Below are 20,407 nucleotides of genomic sequence, written 5' to 3' on the forward strand. Positions count from 1 at the left end.
GAAACACGGAAAAGATTTCTGTTCTTCTTTTTCAAGTTTTTCGTCTGTAGAGTTTCGGGAAATATTTTTTTTCTATGTTTTCATGGTACATACTATGTGCATAGAATCTATCAGAAAATAAATTCTATTATAATGCAGCGCGCACACACACACACACATTATATTTTTAAGAGTTGGCATTTTTCGGATTTAAGTAGGTCAAACAGTTTTATCAGTTTCAAGTAGAAAACTTTATTTTATTTAACAATCTCTGAAGAAGCCATTTAATTGGAGAATTCGCTGATAAAAACCCCGAAGCATTGCTTATCAATTGGCTATTTTTGTGATAATTTTTTTTTTCTTCGAATTTCTTTTCAATATTTACAATGGATGGATACACTTCGATAGTTTGTTTCTTCAGATAGACGAGAGTATGTTCATCTCGGTTCTGTTGGCATCAAATATTTGGCAATTTTATATTATAAAACGAAAAAAAAAATCTTCTTTTCCAGATAAGTGGGATTATAGATCGATTTTCGAAAAGAGAAATACGAAACATTATAAACTTTGGTTGTGTAGACATAAACCCAACGCTGACGATTTACATTTCCTTTTAACAATTTCGAAATAAAAGAGTTTTATGATCCAGAAGATTATGGAGAAAATAAATTTAATTTGAATAGAAGAAAATATTGAAATAAAAACGACCCCATCAGTCATGTACTTGTGACACTAAAATAATATGCCCGATTTAAGGGGATAGTAAAATTTGATTGGTAAATTACTGGGCAAGTGGCATGGTTGAAGGCAACAATTTTCATCAACTTTCCAGTTCATAAAACTTCTGTAAACGTTTCAGGCATCATCACACCTACGACAACATAACGAATGAGCTATGTTTTTTCACACAACTGGGTTACACATTTTCTTCCTTTTGATTCCGTAAGTTCCGCCCACATTCACTTATAGACCGAGAGCCTCATAAGATTCAAAATTCTTAATCCGTGGTAAAAAGTGATGGTCGAAAATGGCGGTTGAAATTTTGATTAAAAGGCCTGTGGTGCTAGACAAGTTGAAAATCGAAAATTTGACGTTCCAATAAAAATTCGATTTTTAAATTTCATTTGTCATTTGGCGGATGTCAGTCAAAAGATATAAATTTGCTTCGGCTCGTTTTCAGCTGGTCCACTTATCCAAACAAATCATTTTATATGGATGGACCAGCACACACGTTGTTGTGAAACCGTATGAAAAAAATGAGAGGTTTTGTTGGTATGAGTGCACCAACCGAAGCTAATTCCCAACTAAATTTCACTGACGTCCACTGTACTTTCTTTACGACGAAAATTCGATTTTTCTATGATGTGTGACGGTTTAGGTGACACTCTGGCTCGTGAGGGTCCTCGTAGAAAACAAAAGTCGTAGAAAAATGTTTTTTTCATTTTGGGAAGTGGAATAACATGGTGGAAGTTTCAAACTAATGAGCGACTAATAGACCTCTAAGTTTAATATGTTTCTTAGGATTTGAAGTAGTAGACTTGTATTTATACTTGGTACAAAGCAGTACTGACTGCGTCGTACCAGACTAAATTTCGACCAGACAAAATCTTCAACTCAAAGCCGAAAATAATGAACAACCCACAATTGTTTAGCGCAAAGCCATAAGTCCCAGTTGTGTAGCTGCTTTTATTCATCATATTGCATAATCTTCAGCTCATAAATGTTGCAAGGAAACAACAAACTGTAGACTTTAATTTGGTAAGAAAATTCGGATGGAAAAATCGTAGACTGTAAGCCAAATTGAAGCGTAATGTGGGCGTCATTATAATTTTGTTATTTCTATGCTAGTGCTGTTCGCCCACATGAATATTTACAAATCAGTAAGAAAATCAGGGAGATTTTATAAGGGTTCAGCGGAGAAAATAATTGCATGTTTGTTGTATCCATAAAATCCACATGTACATGCGACACATTATTTCAATCAATTCGATGCTTGGATTTTCTGTTCTTTTTTTAATTTAAACGAGAAAAGTTTGTCTATTTCTCTGGTCGTATCGCAAGATTGAACATTAGGAAACATTGCAAAGTCTCTGTGCTTGTTTCAATTTCTTTTTTGTTGTCTTCATTGTGCAATGAACAGAGTTCCAAATGTAATTGTGGAATTGTATATTGACGTCATCAAATCATCAAACAGATCCATTTATTTTAATGTAAAAACTGAATTTTCCGGTAATTAAAAATGGTTCAGCTAATTCTATTTTGTGAAATTAAAACTTTAATGATTACATTTTTAACTATTTAGCCATTTAAATTGAGGTTTTTGAAAACAAAACACAAAAATGAAAGAAAAATCAAAATGAAAATGTCGAAATAATAAAAATTGATTTTCATTTTGTGATGTTTTTTTGATATAAAAAATACAAATTTAAATTGGATTGCGTCATGATAGTGCTTTGGGTTAACATTTTAATGCTTTTTTTTCTTCTGTTAATTCTTCTTCTTCGCTTCTTCGGCATATATATATATATATATATATATATATGTGTGTGTGGAAGCGCAATACAATGACGAATTAATGAAGAATTCACCTGACTGAATGTCTGAATGTAAAAGCTTTCCATGTTTAAATTTTTGTATGAATCACTAGCACACAAAAAAAAATGGTTAAATGCTTCGAAAAATAAATATTTTATTTAAACAAAATGCCGTAGAGCGTTGTTATTTTGTACCATAACTTTCAACAACCTTTTCTTCTGTTAATTTGCACTGAAAATCATTTGTGTAAATATTCATCAGCTTGTAACTTTTAACTTAAACCAAAAGGTTAATGGATAACAATGAAAGAGCGAAACAAGTGCTGCAGCATAAAAGATATAATATTCTTTTCGTATGTTCGTATGGGCACAGGCTTTTTCGAATGGCTTTGAATGGAGTGTTTTGTTTCGGATCAAAATGTTTTTATTTATGAAATTCACTTTCGATGTCAGGTGGAAAATAGTTTTTTTTTGTTCACATTCTTTTTTCAAATTCATTTTAAGTCTCCACACTGTGCACACAATTCCCGTTTCCTATTTGAAATTACTATTGACAACTAAGTAAGGAGATAAAACTGGAATTTAAGTAACTTGCTTAAGCTGAACGAGTTCAATTGGACCTGTCTCATGTTCTCCATGTTCTTCCTTTAATTATCAATGTGTGAGGAACGACTTTCGGCTTAAATTGCAAACACACAAAATCCTTGAAGAGAACGAGAACCTTAGCTCAGAAAGAATCTGTTAAAGAAGTCAGTGAATGTCTCTGAAAGTTTTGACATCAGGAAAAAAAATGGAAGAAATTGGGGAAATTGATTAAATTTATGGGTTGACAAGTATCTTGCTGTCGTAAAATGTATTTTAGATGGAAGGGACCACAAAGCCTAAGGCCCTAAAGCAATCAATATTGACTAAGGTCTCTTCTCAAGCCGAATGTTTGTTAGGAATTTTTTTTTTTATATAAAACAGGAGATGATATTTTCAGTAAAAGACGTATCAGCTATGCCTTCTTATTTTTTAAAGCGTCAAATACTTTCTTTTTCTATTCAAATCAACCGATTTGTTTGTACACTTGGTCACAAACGTATTACAAAAAAAAGATTTCAATTACAAATTTTAAAGCATTTCGTAAGTCGGTTGCACGGTCCGTATTCAAATGGACCAAAAATAAACTTCATATAGAAAACAAGTGGTAAAAGATGTGTGAATGAAAGAAACGTGTATGTGCAAACCAAACATGATTTTTTCTGATTTTTTTTTTCCTTTTCGTTTCTTCTTCTCCTCTTAACTTTTCAAATACTAAATTCTCGGCTGTGTGGTGTGGAAGCAAGTTGCTAAATGTGAAGTCAAAATAGCGCGCATAGAAACTAACCCAACGAGCGTTATATATATACATACGACATACATTAAAAACATCTTTTTAACTTTGATTATTCATTGTGTACACTCCGTATAGATGTGTATTACTGTGTCATTATGCTGTTTTACATGACGATGATGATGTTGTATATTTTGTGTGCTTTGGATATGCTTATTCGTGTGAGTATCCACTTACTCCGTACAGAATTCTTATTTCTGTCCTCCACTATGGCAACGTCAAAAGATAAAAATCGTGACGAACTTATTGTCTTTAGGTTTTTTTAGACACTATGAAGATGGGAATATATGGAATATGCATAGAAGAAAATGTTGTTATGTAAGAGCTATTCTTGGAGTACTTGTCGCTCTCTCGTGTTCAGATATCGCTACACACATTTTTTTGCAATTATTTTTTTTTCTGCTGAGATAATAGACTCTTTTTTTAATTAATTAAAATGTGTCATTTTCTGCGATTGGTGTCTGGAAAGTGAGAACATAAATTGTGCGATGCTTCACATATTTTCACGTATAATGAGTCATTGTTCGTCATCGCGTGTATGATCCGTGTATAGGACTCTGTTGTGTTTCATTGATGTAAGATTTTCAACGAGATGCTGTGTGTCGCTTTCATACAAGTTTATTTTTGTAGATTATTATGAGACGTTTTTCGTGCAATGTAGTTTTTTCTTAACCAATTAATTAGAGAAATTCTGTTTGGCGTTTTATTAAGGGTATGGGTTCTGTTGAACGACGGTCATTGGTCAGTGGTGGGCCAATAAAGTTGTATATTGGATCTAAGAGATAGCACCTTTTAGGGTCGATTCAAATTTTTTTTTTCAACTTCTTTTATTCGACTAACAATTAATAAAAACAATTAATAAAATTACTAATAAAAAACGGATTTTCATCTGTTAACGACTGCAGCGACAAAAAAAAAACTTTGACCTCCAGTTAGTGTGGTCTTTTGTTGCAAAGTATATGTTAAAACAAGTGAAGTAAAAGATTTGGTATGAAACGTTACTTTAAACAAAAAAAAGTAATAGATTTAAGATAACATTGTGTAGTACGATATCATTTGCTATTCTCCTGATTATTTTTTTAGCTAGTGCTGAACTTCTAATCGATGCAATAAACGATTTGACTCGAAACGCAAATTAGGCAACAACTAATGGATCAGTATGTTCGAAGTGACAGCTTATTCTTTTTTCTAAATTCACACAGTCGCAAAATCGTCTTGACTTCTCCAGTTTAAAAGGTAGTGGAGCTATAGTTCGGATTTGGTTTATCAAAAATTTATGCCACCACTGTACACTTATGCCACTTGTGATTGATAGCGAAAAAACAAATCTTTATTTTAACTTTTAGCTTGCTATGCAGTGAATGGACAATTCGTAAAAATTAAGTTGAGTTAAACTGAGGTCAACGATACTTTTTTTGTACTAAGAGGATGTCCTAGAATGTGGAAACTTAAAAATCTTGGAGAAATAGAGGCATTACACTCGCTAAAAAGTTAAATCCGACATATTTTCTGACTTAAGAGTCACACTGCATCTGGCCTTTCATTTGTTAGACTAAATTTCTGTGGCTAGAATAATTATACGTAGATGCTATTGGCAGACCATTTCACCTGCAAATAGTCTTTGTAAAAGGAAAAATGCCATTGACAGGCGCCTGCCAATAGCCTGTGTAAACGTTAAAATGCTATTGGCAGGCGCCTGCCAATAGCCTCCGTAAAACACTATTCGCAGGCAAGTTCGCCTGCCAATAGCATTTTGATGCCAATAGCATCTTTAATAATAATTTGGCTATTGGCAGGCGCCTGTGAATAGTCACTACGATAATTATAAGCCAAAACAGCAACCAAATCAGAAAATTTGTCGATATTCACTTTTCTGCAAATAATCGATAACGAAGTAAGAGATTTTACATCAAACATTAATGAATGCTTACAAATGTAATGTTGATACGTTCGGTTATTCTAGAACGTTCAGTAAAGAGCTTTTAAATAATTGAAAGTTTAAGTTCCCTCAGTGGTACTTAATTCTACTGAATGTCGATAAAGAAAAGACAAACAGCGCCATCACATAAAAGTAAAACTATTTCAAAATGAACATTAAAAACGACAATTTCTCCAAATCGTTTATGTTATCACTACTTCAACCTAAGCACATAGCGATTTTTATGGCATATTTCAACACAAAAATCGTTGAAGCCGATATGACCAGATATGCTTTTGTAATCTCGAAAAATTCCGTTTTCACGTTAATAATTTTTCTTCTATTGCCATTTTTCAACATGTTCAAACTGACTGGTTAATGTAATGTGATTTTTGATGTTTACGAACTTTTACTTGTCTGTGCGTATAACTCGTTTGAATGACATTCCAACCCCTTAAGCCTTTCAAAACATTATAAAATTCTTAAACACTCGAAATTTTAAGCGACACAAACAACAATGGTTGACGTGTTCGGAAGCTCTATGCTGGGTTTAACATACATCCATACATAGCATTAAAACGATGCTGCTCATTCAAAAAACATAATTCTGAAACGAACGCATTGAAGAAGAAAATTTCGATTAATTCCAGTCGATTGGAAGGGTAGGTTTTATGCAAAAAGAAAAGTTATTCGAATAATTAAAACTTGGCAGAGCCGGGAGAACAGAAGCGGCAAGTAAAATTTAATTGAATATTCATAAAATTCAGACATAATAACGCAATATACATCTTTCCGTGTAGCATGTACAGTACATATACACATTGCTGGAACTAACAAAACAATTGGATTCATATACAGCCCGCTTTTCATAATATAATTTGCCGTCATCCCGAATCAAAGAAATATTTAACAACGTTCCAACCACATTTGAGTCAAAATACCATAATATCCATGCATGCGAGAGCTTTTATTCAGTTATATTCCACAGTACGAACTAGAACTAAGAAACCACCAAACAATATCGATACATGGAGTAGGTATATAATGCGGGTTCCGTTGCTTCCTGTTCGGATGAAAACAATTTTATCTGCGAACCACTACACTATATTGCGTTCAATTCCATGTGTTTTGCGTTTGCATGGGATCATATTCTATGCGAATGTTTCGACCGAAAGATTTTTTTCGACTTTTTAGTGCATATGAACCAGGAATAAAATCAGGGATTTTTTTTCTTTATTTAAAACAGCGTAAGACTAAAGCTTCCTTTCAATTTGAACAAAAAATTGAATTTTACATAAGAATTCAACAGAAGCTACACGCTTGCAGCAAGTCATTCAAATCTGACAGTAAAATAGTTACACTTGTCGGAACATAGATTTATCCGGCCAGGATTGACTGATGACTGCTGTCATCAGAACAATGCCAGACTCAGATTTAACGCAGCCCATGTTGCTAGTTAAAACTGGATGTGTTCGAACACGAAAATATTTTCATTTGAATTATTTGATTTTTGGTGAAGTATACAACTTTTCAAATTTCGTTGTTCTGTGGTAAACAAACACAAGTCCCTACTCCCGTATTTCGTCGGTCAAATTATAACTTCAACTGTGATCTCCACTTAATTTAAAAGCTACAAATGTTTTTGTTAACTAAATGTTTATTATTATGCTGTCGGCAAAGATTATTTTAAAACTAAATTTTGTGGCAAATGTTTTTGAGTGAAACATACACAGAATTGGAGTTATACAATGAAATTTATGATTGGAATGGAACATAAAATGTGAGCCCGTAGGGCTGTTAAAATTTGACGATTTGTCTGGATATCCGGGGTTTTGCATTTAACGGGCACCATTGGGAAAGTCTGAATCAAAACTTAAGGCACTCGATAACAAAATAGTATCACATGGACTAGCGGAGATTGTAATCAGGAGAGAAAAAGTGTGTGAGGACCTCAGAAAACCGTCTCCGTCATAAGTCCTAGTGATATATTCTTTTGTCACGTTTTCCCATCACTCTACAAATGGCACACATTTTCTCTATTCAAGGATGAACTATAAATATTACATGAAGTACTAGACCATTTCTAAATCAACATGCATTCAAACTGATATGTTAAACTCTAAAATCTTTGAATCTGTTCGGGCTTTGAATTTTCCTAAAATTTCAGTGTATCACCAAGCTTAAAGTACGAAGTAGCTTAAAGCTCTTTTCAATTTGTTTGAAACTAACACTTTAGCACATTCTTTGAACGAAACGAAAATCTAGTACTTCAAAATGATGATACTGATTTTCTATTGAATTATTTCCTTTAAGTTCCGCAACATCAAGAGATCGTATTGAAACAGGAGTGGAATAATTTTGTGATATTGCGAAGTTAGGTTCATCACGATGTGTAAGGTATCGTGAATAGTGAGGAATATTAGGATTCTGTTTGAATAGGAAACAATTTGAATCAACGAATCACTGGCTTACGTTAAGGAAATACCAGAATTATTAGACAAGTTTACTCTTAGTCAGGGACTGTTTCAGAAACCCAGAACCACCAGCTAAATTGTAGAATTTTAACAGCTATGCTTTATACTGATTATTGCTGAGTTTTAAGGCTCGCTATTCAATGGCACAATATCCAACGAAGCAAAGCTGGAAACAAGTACAATAAATTTTATACTAGACGATAAATTAATAGATGAAAATACAGTAAATGTCGAACAAATGTGTGTCTAAATTGGCTACAGCTGGTCTACTCAACACAATTAAACTGATTTTATGTGTGCTTAGACGATTTTACCACTACCACATAATAATCAGTGTGTTTGTATGAATTGATCAGCTGGTTAAAAGATCTGAAGTAAACTAAGACACCTATTTTTGGTTGGCACTGACTGTATTGAATTAATAAAAAGAGGCTGTAAATGTTAAATGTAGTCCTGAAAAGTTCACCATAAGAAAATATTTCTCTCTGTTGATTGTCAAATGGTTAAAAAATACACTTAACACTATAAGTAATAAAAATAAAACGTCAGCAAATATTTATATTTTGTAAATATTATTAAAATAGCTATATAAAAAATGTAATAACAAGTAAAAAATGTGATGAATAAAATGTAAAAAAGAAAATTTTTTTAATGAATTAAAAATAATAAAAATCCATTCTCCCCCTGAACAATGTGACATATGGAAGTTTGAGTTTGCAATTTGATTTTGAGTAAAAAATATTAAATTAAATAAAAAAAAAAATTAGAGATGAGTGTGTGGTGGCTTTTTGCGTAATAGATATTTCTTTTTCATATAAAAAACAATGTAAATTTCTTGGTAAAAATATTTTTTTTTTTGGTTGATTATTATTTTACGTTTTTTTTATACAAAAAATCCAACGATGAAATAAAACGTGATCGTGATCGATGGTTATATAGAAGGAGGTAGGCGCATATAATGGATATACATGCAGATTTTTTGTTTTTTTCATTTTTTTATTGATTTTTTTTTTGTGACAACTCACCAAACAAGTATTTCTGTTGATGCTGTTGTAGCAATGGTTGATGAGCAATCGCTGATTGATCATTATTTGATCGCTCCTGTAATGCCGTTGTTAGATCATCAAATATGAAGTATCCGGGAGCATTGCCGTTGTCTGATGCAAGGAGCTGTTGATGCTGAGAGGAGGGTTGCAGTTGGCTATTTAACATTTGAATTTGTTTTTATTTTAATTATTCATTCGACTGACACTTTTCTATTTTATTTTTGTGTTTTTTTGTTGTTGTTTAATTTTACGATATCACATTTATATAATATGGTAGGCACTTTGTTTTGGTTTTGATGATGAGGGGGGGCTGGATGCAACCTCTCTCTTTCTGATGTGCGATTTAAATATTTTTTTTTTGATTTTTTTTTTTAATTTCACTCGGTTAAATATTTTTTCTTTTAATTTTCTTTTTTCTATTTTTTCGTTTAAATGTTTTAATTGATCGTGATTTATGGTGCTGACATATATCTTCGAGTATGAGTTTTGAATCGATTTAGTTATTTGATTTTTAGTATTTAATGTTTCTCATTCTTTTTCTGTTGTTTGTTGTTATAGTTGTTGTTGATTATTTTTTTATTTTTTTTTATTATTTTCGATTTTTAATGATGATACAAACTACGCATACGTAATACTAAAAAAACGAATCGTTCACTTAGTTAAATCACAAACATCTCACTTAAAATATTTTCGTGGTTTGATTGTAGTATAAATAAATCGAAACGGGAAACACCAAAAAAATAAATCTTTTTCTCATTCTTTTGACCAAAAACAATTAAAATATTATTTTTTTCTCGTGTGTAAATATTTCGTTTATTATCTTACAATAAAACAACACTCTGGAAAGCGTGTGCGACAGAGATAAAATGACTTCCAATGTAACGATTAAAATATATATTCAGCTTCTTACTTTCAAAAAGCTGGTTAGAAGGCGAAAAAAAGCTGTTGTCGAGAATATTATTTTATATGTATACATATACAGTGTATGACAAAGATGCAAACGTCTTCTGCGGAATTATCGGTTTGCGGTTATGTAATCGGTTACGATGAGACTGTTTAGCGTTCGGTTTTATTTTAAATATAAAAATGAACAACAACAAATGAAGTGAAAACTTTTTTATTTCTATATTTCTTTCAAATTGATATGTTTTAAGTCTTGGAAAAATATATCGACAATTTTAATTGTTATATGTATTTTACACACATCGTACCCGAAAAAGTAAAAAAAAAAAACAAAATAATATTTAACCGATGACAAGGTACAACAAGAACAAACTATACAATTAAAAGACAAAATTAATACAATCAAAAAACGGAAAAATCGACCGAACGTTAAATTAATGAAATGGAAAATTTAAATTTAAATTTAAATAAAAACTTAAAACTTTTAACGCGAAAAATTATTAAAACGAAATTGAATTTTCTTTTTGTAATTTTATGAACAATATTTTTTGAATGTAATAAGATAAAAGCCGAAGTATGAAATGAACTAACTAAATAATATTAAATAAAATAAATGGTTGGAATTGAATTTGACACGTAGCTTAGTCGCAAATCGGCGAATATACAATACTCTCGGTTAAATATGTATAATTTACAACATTTAATACAAACAAGGAAAATATATATTTGTATACATATGGAAGAAGTACAATATAAAGTAATAATGAGAGAAAAAAAAATAATATAGAAACCAACAACAACAACCAACTTGTATGTCTGTATGTAAACGCACACAAAACCAATACATGAATGAAATAAACAAATATATCGGACAAACAAAATAAACAAAAAAAAAATGTTTTTAGATTATTTAACAAAAAAAAAAACTCGCACGAGTGTATTTATATGGAAAAAAGAAGAAAAACCCCGTGAATATATGTCGATATATGCGCTTGTAAAAAGCATTTATTCTAGTAATGTGTACGCGTGAACCATCCATCCATTATATCATAAAATAAAAATATTAAAATACAAATAAAAAATATTATTTTTGTGTGATATGAGTGTTGTTCCATTAGAACACGATGCATACAATCGAGTGGAATATAAAAATTATTAACAAAAAAAAGAAATAACCACACGTTCACTTGTACATTATATGTATATACGTGTGTCGCGCGCGCACATCTATAAACAATTTTTTTTTTTTAAATAAATATATTCGAACATTTAACATACATACGTTTCATATGTGTAATCGTTTCAATAATAATTTTTTGAAATATTTTTTTTTATATACCAATGAGAAAGAAAGAAGAAAAAAAACATTTTTTAATCATTTTACATTTAAGAAAAACGTGTTTTTTAATTTTACATTTTATAACAAATAAAAAATGTTTAAGGTTGTGACTAGAAAATTTGTGTATATAATATTCATGAGAATGTGTTCGATTGATAAAATATTTTGACATTAATATTTTTTCGACTTTATATCTATATAATACACCGAAAAATAAAATAAAAATAAGAAAAAAATCATTCATTTAAGTATATTGGTGTTTTAGCCTTTTTTTTTCATTTATTTTCTGTTTCTCTCTATCAACTAAGTGGCCATCATGTCATTTACACAACCGAACAATTTTGTTGATGTTTTTGTTTCAGTCATAGATAATAGCTTTTTTATCTAGATTTTGAAATAACAATTAGGGAAATAAATAATTAAAAAAAAGTGTTATTGATAGTGGTTACATATATATATACGGACAGGTACAATATACAGGTATAACGTTTGATTTTTACACGTTTTCCATTTAGCACCTACAATATACTCCTCTAGACATTTTGAATTGCTTTTAGCCTTACCAATTTCATTCAGTGTTTTGATAATCATTTTTATCAGCACAGAAACACAATTTAATTAGAAGATAATGATTTGTTTCATTTTGTTCGTTTAATTGCGAAACAATCAAATACAGTTCTGAATGCAGAAATTGGATTTTTTTTTATTTACGGGGGAGAAGATGCGGAAATATAAGTGGAAAAGAGACAGAACTTGAGACTAGAATGAATTTTCTTTTAAATTATTTTATCGAATTGAATTGACATCCACCACATTAACCATATTTATTCGAAGCCCATAAGAGCCTGTCCCATCATTTCGCTGTCATTAATTATATTTTTTATTTCTTTGATATTGAACCCATTTTAAGTATTTAATTTTTCATGGACTTTCTTTGGGTCATTCGGTCCATTTTATAGTGGAGAGTGTGAATCAGCTAGTCCAGAACAACTGTATGAGTCGAATGTGAGGCTTGATGTGAACAATCTTTGGCCGTTCATTTAAATAACACAAAGATTTACAATCGAAATTTATGAATGACCCAATTGGTTTTCTTCGCCACTTTTCTGATCTGCATTGTCCCGAAAAGTTATAGTATACTGAAAACGACGGCGGGCTAAATTACAGCCGATTTGTCGGTTCTATGCTCCAGTTTCACTTTAATTTCGTTGAATACGGTGTTGAACGTCGATAATATCCCCAACTTTAGAAATTTTTACTTTCGTTTGAATCATATTAAAAAGAAAGAAGTTAACGTGGAAAAAGCTGTCTAATTGTAGAGCATTTCAAAATTAGGTCAATGAATTTTTTGACTGAAATGATGGATATCCGAGGAGCAAAGAACTGGGAAGAAGGAAAGAGAACTGGTCGTGTAGTGTCCCGAAAATTTTCCAACCTTGAAATAGAAATAGTATTTTGTTCACTAAGAGACACAAGTTGGAAATTTCATTTCGAGGATGTTGTTTGTGGCGAGCGTAGCGAGGGCAACAAGTCATCCGAGAAAATGAAATTTCCAACCATTTCACCGGTATCAACACAACGGTTATCACAAAAAAGGCTAACGAAGCTTCAGCTAAAAACTTATACTTCACTTGGTATTAGCAAGAAAGTTGGGGAGAGATTTGTATGATGAATTGTTTTTTCAAGGAGCTAACGTGTATCCTAAAATTGTTTTTTGTTTATATATATACTTTTAAGTAGTCGACACATCCACTACATCTACGCTAAATACCGTATCTCTTCTTTGTTCTTCATTTTTTGCGAATGAAAGTATGATATTTAAAAAATTCTTTGTGAAAAATGTATCTACCTAATCTCTCATTAAAAAAAGAGAAGAATGGGAAAGAATTTACACCCCACGACATTTCATTTCTTTTTGTATCTTCTTCGCTTGCAAAGATGTTTTATTATTAGTCTGATGGTCTTGCAAAAAATAAATGTAATTCATAAACGGCATAATTGAATTACATTTCAGTAATCCGAATTATTTCAGCAACATTGTTCGTTGAAAAGGACTTATTAACAAATAATTAGAGACGTGATGCGCTTATGTTCTCATGTTATAAAAAAATTGCTGAGTCTTTTTCCATGAAATACTTAATAGAAAAGTCGATTGAAGAGGAAAAACATCTAGTTCAACGATTTTCCATCAATTTTTACATGAAATGCTACATCTTTACCGCTGACAAGGCCTCCATATTGAGAGTTCTAAAAACCTTTGTTGAAAAGCTCTCCCTATTTATATCCACACTTGTTTTGATTTTTTTTTTTTTTTGGGCACCCCGAGGTTATTTCTCTGTAATAATCGTTGGAACATTAATTTATTACATTAGCTGCTATAACAAAGAGTGCTCAGATTGCTTTGCAAAATCTCGTCTAGCCGTGGTATAGGCACGAATGAATTTGACATAATGCCTTTACACAGTGGCTACACATTGTTGTTTAACAAAAATTTACATAATGCGCGGAATCACTATAACTTCACGTAGCGTCTGACCACAAAAACACATTTTACATTACCCAATAGAGAAGTAAGATAGGTATAAGACAACACACACCATCAACGGGCTTTACGCCTAACTGACTGAATGACATTACCAACAATTACATGTAACACAAAGGGACGACATCGGTACTAAATCCAAGACACAACCCAATAACCGATTCAATCAGATGTCATTATTGTGGACAACAAACTGATGAAACGAATTATTTGTGTTGCGGTTGAGTTTCGAACCCACAACTGGCAATTCAATAATTCAATGTGAAGTCTCGACTTACTGACTTCAGTTGATCAATACAAAATTTTTTGCAAATTTAGCGAAATATTGTAGATTTTACCGAATTCTGTCAAATTAATTTCCCCAGCATAACATGAACTGCGTCACGAACACCGAGCTCAAGTTACTAGCGCAAAATTACACAATTTTGTGTATAACTATTTCAATGAACTTTACGTAATTCTCCTATTTACGTACAGAGTTCTCAAGACACAAGTGGACCCAAATCATGCCATAGATTTGCTGTTTTATTCAAACAATTTCACAATTGGATGGGTAAATTTCTAATAAACTATGTGACCAAACGAAACGTAAGGAGTCGGTGACACAAAAAAAAATTGTAGCATGTGCCGTGTAACTGTAACAACTCTGTTGTATAATGATGACGGTCATTCGGGAATTGTAATAAAAGGAAACAAGTGAAGTAGGTCAACTGGTCAACATATATATATATATGTCGTGACATAACACTATAATAGACTTAGCTTGGTACCGGTATGTGTTGTGTACTTACGTCCACGAATGTATATTGTAATGGTGACCGGGCATTGAAAGTAATTAGACGAAGTGGTTAAAATGAATGTGAAAATCGAAGACGTTGAAGAAAATTGTTCTAATGAAAAATTTAACAGAAATTTTCCGAAATAAACTCGAGTGAAAACTGATTCGGACATATGATACGGCAACTCACTTTTGAATGATTACATTGGTAAGGTCTCTTGTTAAACACAAATTAACCCAAAAATTGCGTAAGAAATTACATTGAAAGAATTCCGAGTGAAATATACCGTCCGCATAATTATCCATAAATATTCTGAACGAAGAAAATATCACATTTCAGCGCTCGAGAATAACATCAAAGAAACGAGTAAAAGCAACTGAAACTTGTACTCTCGTCTCAATTGCACAGTCAAGGAAACAAAAATAGTCTTGTGTAACTGAAAATAAGTATGTAGAAAGTCTGAAGCGTCCCGAATAGAAACTTTATTAACATATAATGTCGGAGGCTCCGTGTATATGTATAACCGTTAATATATGGCAACTTAATCAAATTGTGTGCCGACACATTTATCAAGGGAAAAGTAAGGTTTCGTAATAAGAATCTGTGAAGTTGTTATTTATCACATACATATTCTTGCTCTTGTTGTCGGTGGAGGTGGCGCAGTTGGTAATGTTGATGCTTTATTTGTGTCGTTCATGTTGAACACGTTTCGCCAATTCCACCAGACAACCGCCTGAAAGTATGAAAATTTCCTTTCCGTTTCATGGAAAAAATCGTGGATTTTATTTCATTTATTTTGGTTTGTGTGACAAACAGGTGCTTTGAACAGCCTGCAGCAAATTAATCAATGATCTCAAATCACTTCAATTAACTTTATTTGCCAGATTGAACGTATGATAATGTCGATAATGTGAACAACAACCTATTTTCCCGGTTACATTGTGTCAATTGATTTTCCACAACGGAATTCAATGAGAAGGGTAGATCTTCTTGACATTGACACAATTTTTCGTACAAATTTGACGTCACATTTTATGTAGTTTTCATGAATAGCGACTCTGACCAACGAAAACGAAATAGAAAGGCTGACATTCACTAGGAACTTGAGGCAATGGAAGATTTTTCTTTGAGAGACTCCAATTTTGCGTGATATATTTTATGAATAGGCTGTGTACGAGTTTACATTGAACATCACCAATCATCCTAATATGTAGTTTTAAATGATCTAAAAGTCCTCTTTCGTACTTGCACTATGTAAGAATTTAGGGCTAACGAGAATTGTTGGTACAAGTTAATTGAAAAGCAGCGAAATTTAGTGGAATTTTTTAAATCGTTGATACAACCACTTTTGTAGTGCCTGGGCCGAATACGCACGAGCAATTATGCTGCATTTTTCTTTAGATTCAAATCGGATTACAAAGTAAACAACTTGATTTGGGCAACTTGTTAGTAAAATAGTTATTGAAAACGATTTTAGGCTCTAGACTAGACATTTATTAAATTTAAAATTTTCACCAGGGAGGGAAGGTGCCTTTTTCCTCACACTAGGGAAAAGTCTTTCCCTCGCTAGTAAAAAAATAATTTGATATCTCGTATCACGATGAGTAAAAGTACTTCGGGCTAAAGCCCTTGGATTCTTTTACATCAACGTAAATTGACGTAAATTGACATAAAGCTCAAAAGCATGTTATAGCATTTTATATGTCTCTGTTTGGTAAGACTTGCATTACGCTTCAGCTCGGAGAGGGTTAATCTTTGCATCGACACATAAAAAATGATATGTACCTATGTCCAAATGTTAATTTTGACGAGTTGGATTATGATCCGCTCCTTCGGCTTAAGATCACAATCACCAACTCGTCGAAATGAACATTTTGGCACAGGTGCATAATATTTATTACATGACAATGGATGATCTAAAAGATGAAAAGTAGAGTTTTCGTGTGAATTTTGTTGATCCGAGGCGAAGCCGATGTCAACAGACACACGAAAAAGAGACGTTTCAACTTTTATTCCGAGTTACGTAATGTATTTCACATGCTTTTGAAATCTATACCAAATTTTTTGTTTTCCCTAGGTGTGTAATAAGCCACTTTCGACCGTAGGGAAAACAAAAGCATGTAAAATGCATTGCGTAACTCGGTATAAGAAGGATAAGTCGTGTTTTCTCGTGTTAATTGTCTTCGGTTTCGCCTCGGCTTCGTAAATAACTATTAAAACTCTTGAAATCGAAAATATTGCAAATTCTATTAGAATATGTGTACCGTGGATCACCAAATACAAGCTTTCTTGTTAACGCTACACAATCTCCATGTCATAGAATATTGCAATGCCAAAATTTGTATTACTCGTCTCTGTAGCTTCAACATAAAGCTATATTTGGTGATCCACATTTTCCATGTAATTCGTCATTTTGTGTTGATTCGTAAACCTATCTGAAACAAATTTTCTTTCAAGAAAATGAAAGCGAAAATTGCGTGCACATGTTTTCGATGTTAATTATCCCCCAGGTAAATTTGTTAAGCGATATATCAATAATAAATAAACGGTGCAAGGTCTCATCTCTAAAATTTGATTGAAAAATTAAAAACTGTTTGCTTATACAAGAGATCATAATTATTATTTTTTTTTATTTCTGTTGTTGTTTTAATAATCCAATATACAAACAGCTTATTCGATCGTAGCGATAACATGTGCAGTTTTATTTTATTTTGATTCATAACATAACAGCCAATAACCGTTTTTTTTCTTCTTTCTTTCGAACATTATAAAATCAAAAAATATAGACATTATGATGGCTGGTTTCATTTTATTAGTTCGAAATGAATATTGTGCAAAAATATTATTATATATTTGACATATCGGATTACGCATTTACCTATCCTCTTCATAATAATAATATGAAAATAAATACACAGAAGGAAAAAAAACATTTTTTTTTAGATGAAGTAACTTAAGTGACGTAAATCGTACAATTTACTCGGAGCTGATGTTTTCTTTTTATGAAACAATGTCACCGTAAAATATCGTAAATTGAAATTAGAGATGTAGCCAGTTTTTGTTGTCATTTTATAAATGTTTTCCTTTTAATCGTAAAAGCTCTAATTAGAATATTTTTTTTTGTGTATATAGGTCATACGGAAGACAAACAAGTTTTAGAAATTTGTGCAAAGAGTTACACACAGTTTCAGGACTGACTATATTCTGGCTAAAAGGTGGCAGGGTCTATTTTAGATAATTTAAAATCGAAAAGGGAAATCACTTCCTATTTAACTCCGTTTAAACCCAAGAGTGACTACAATTTAACATTACTAAAATCTACCAAATGTGGCTATTTATGACATCGAGTCATAAAGTACTTTACAGTGTCGCAGGCCGTGTGTCAAAACATGCCTAATAAACCACTTTGTACCGAGATATAAGCTACGTCTAATTAATGAATTCATGACTTCCTTTCTATTAAACAAATCCACTTTACATAGGTGTCTCCAAATCAGCTCAAAATTACCTAAATAAAAATTGTGCTGCACTCTTCTCCACAGCCCATTTTCAAATTAGGCTTTATACATGGTGAATTTCTTGAGCACACCACTTCATGGTTGTTCGTGAGAGCACTTTCATGAGTCGAGTGCAAATGTAACGTTAAATTTTGTAGCAAATTGAATAGAAGAGGATTTTTTTTATCTTTGACCTGACACAGGTTAACAGGCGGATATTTTGCATATGATTTTTTTAGTACGTTTGGAGTCTTTTCCTCTCATGACACGTTTCCCATTTCGGGTAAATTGAAAATCTGCGGAGATCCCTGAACTCATCCATCAAATACTTTGCTTATCTGCTTTTCCGTGGCTTGGACCAGGACCTATTTTTGGTAATTTTTTTTTGTCTAATTTACTGAAATTTACCTATAATTAGCGAAGTAATGTAACCTGGCTTCGACACAATTTCATTAATCGAAAACATTTGAGGGATTTTTTTGAAAGTGGACCAGGCTCCGTCGGAGCTATTTTTTTGCGACGGTTTGTTCATATGCCCAGATAGCCCTTGGTCCCAATAGTCCAAAACCGCAGTCGTTTAATTTTCATGTTTGCGTCTTGGCTGGTGGTGAAGGTGCAAAAGTCGAAAAAGGGTGTTTTTATACGTGATTTACTGCCGCTGCAGACGATGGACACACATGTGTGGCGGCTCGTTGGATAGGTACTGTCCAGGAGACCCAGGGCAAAGACAGATATAAAATGTGTACTCAAGCACTATTCAAAAATAACAAAAAGTATGTATCAGTCAAAGGCCGGAAATTTTGATGAGCTTTATTAGGTGATATTTTGTACCTGGTGACTGTTGTTGTACAGATCAGTGGTTGCCGTGATAGAGGCTTAACCCAGCTCTACAATTATACCTCAATTGCCATAGAAGTGAAAGGTTTCAGGATACTTTTTTCGGTATAAAGCAAATGTCTTCCTTCACTCGAAAGCAAAATATTGATTTTCGAAAAATACACGAATTATGCTGTTTTTGATGTCTGCATCCAACGATCTAACCATAAACATTCTCCAGGTGCGAGATATCACCTTTTGAAGTTCATCAAAATTTGCGGCCTTTGACTGACACAATATTTTTGTTATTTTCGAACAATGGCACAGAACATGTAAGATATCTATGCTTGCCCCGGTTCTCCTGGACAGTACCTATCCAACGAGCCGCCACACATGTGTGTCCATTGTCTGTAGCGGCAGTAAATCACGTATAAAAACACCCTTTTTTCGACTTTTGCACCTTCACCACCAGCCAAGACGCAAACATGAAAATTAAACGACTGCGGTTTTGGACTATTGGGACCAAGGGCTATCTGGGCATGTGAACAAACCGCCGCGAAAAAATAGCTCCGACGGAGCCTGGTCCACTTTCAAAAAAATCCCTCTTTGTAAAATGCATAAAGAAAGCTTAAATCGGCCGTCAAGTGTGACATTGAAATAGTCAAAATGTGTCTGCTAGTAACACAAGCGTTTTGATTAACTTCACCCCAGTCAAATAGCTTTCGTCATAAATTTCTGGTAAAATGAAATTTTCACTTTGATGTCTAAGCTTAACAAATGTACTTCGGTGACACAAAGTTCAGTGCAACCAACCACCTGACAAATAGAAACCATTTTACCCAAACATTTCGAAAATTCACGGTGAACACATTAACAGTGAATTCATGATTGTATCTGGCCATGACTCTAGTAAATTTTAATCAAATTCACACAAAGTCCAATAACCCATCGAAAGGACACTCATTTCAATTTGTTCTTAAAGTAAAACAACTGATTATACGGCTAAAAATGAACTCACGATCCCAGCCGACAATAATTCTTCCGTGGCTTGACGTGAAACAGTCATTAAAAGCACACGTATCCAGAGAGAGAAAAAAGCCACTGGTTGTCGATATAATATAGGTGTACGATTTCAACCCTTGTTAACCATTTAATATAAATGTTCTATGCATGTGCCTCAATTGACACACTGACATACATAACGG

The 20,407-nt window shown here is 32.6% G+C and overlaps 1 protein-coding gene across 5 annotated transcripts in view; it reads right to left on the reverse strand.

Moving 5' to 3' along the window:
* LOC119069596 (RNA-binding protein Nova-1) overlaps positions 1-20,407 on the reverse strand; it is a 55,016-nt gene that overhangs the window by 29,649 nt on the left and 4,960 nt on the right. For 2 of the 5 annotated variants that reach the window (XM_037173687.1, XM_037173686.1), the window contains exon 2: positions 9,306-9,960. The exons of 2 other annotated variants lie outside the window; for them this stretch is intronic. In XM_037173687.1, coding sequence (XP_037029582.1) covers positions 9,306-9,492 — 187 coding nt within the window. In that variant the 5' untranslated portion in view covers positions 9,493-9,960. The remainder of the gene's footprint in view (positions 1-9,305; positions 9,961-20,407) is intronic. One more of the 5 variants, XM_037173690.1, reaches the window with a different exon arrangement.

This window comes from Bradysia coprophila, assembly GCF_014529535.1.
Source record: "Bradysia coprophila strain Holo2 chromosome X unlocalized genomic scaffold, BU_Bcop_v1 contig_38, whole genome shotgun sequence".
Classification (NCBI taxonomy): Eukaryota; Metazoa; Arthropoda; class Insecta; order Diptera; family Sciaridae; genus Bradysia; species Bradysia coprophila.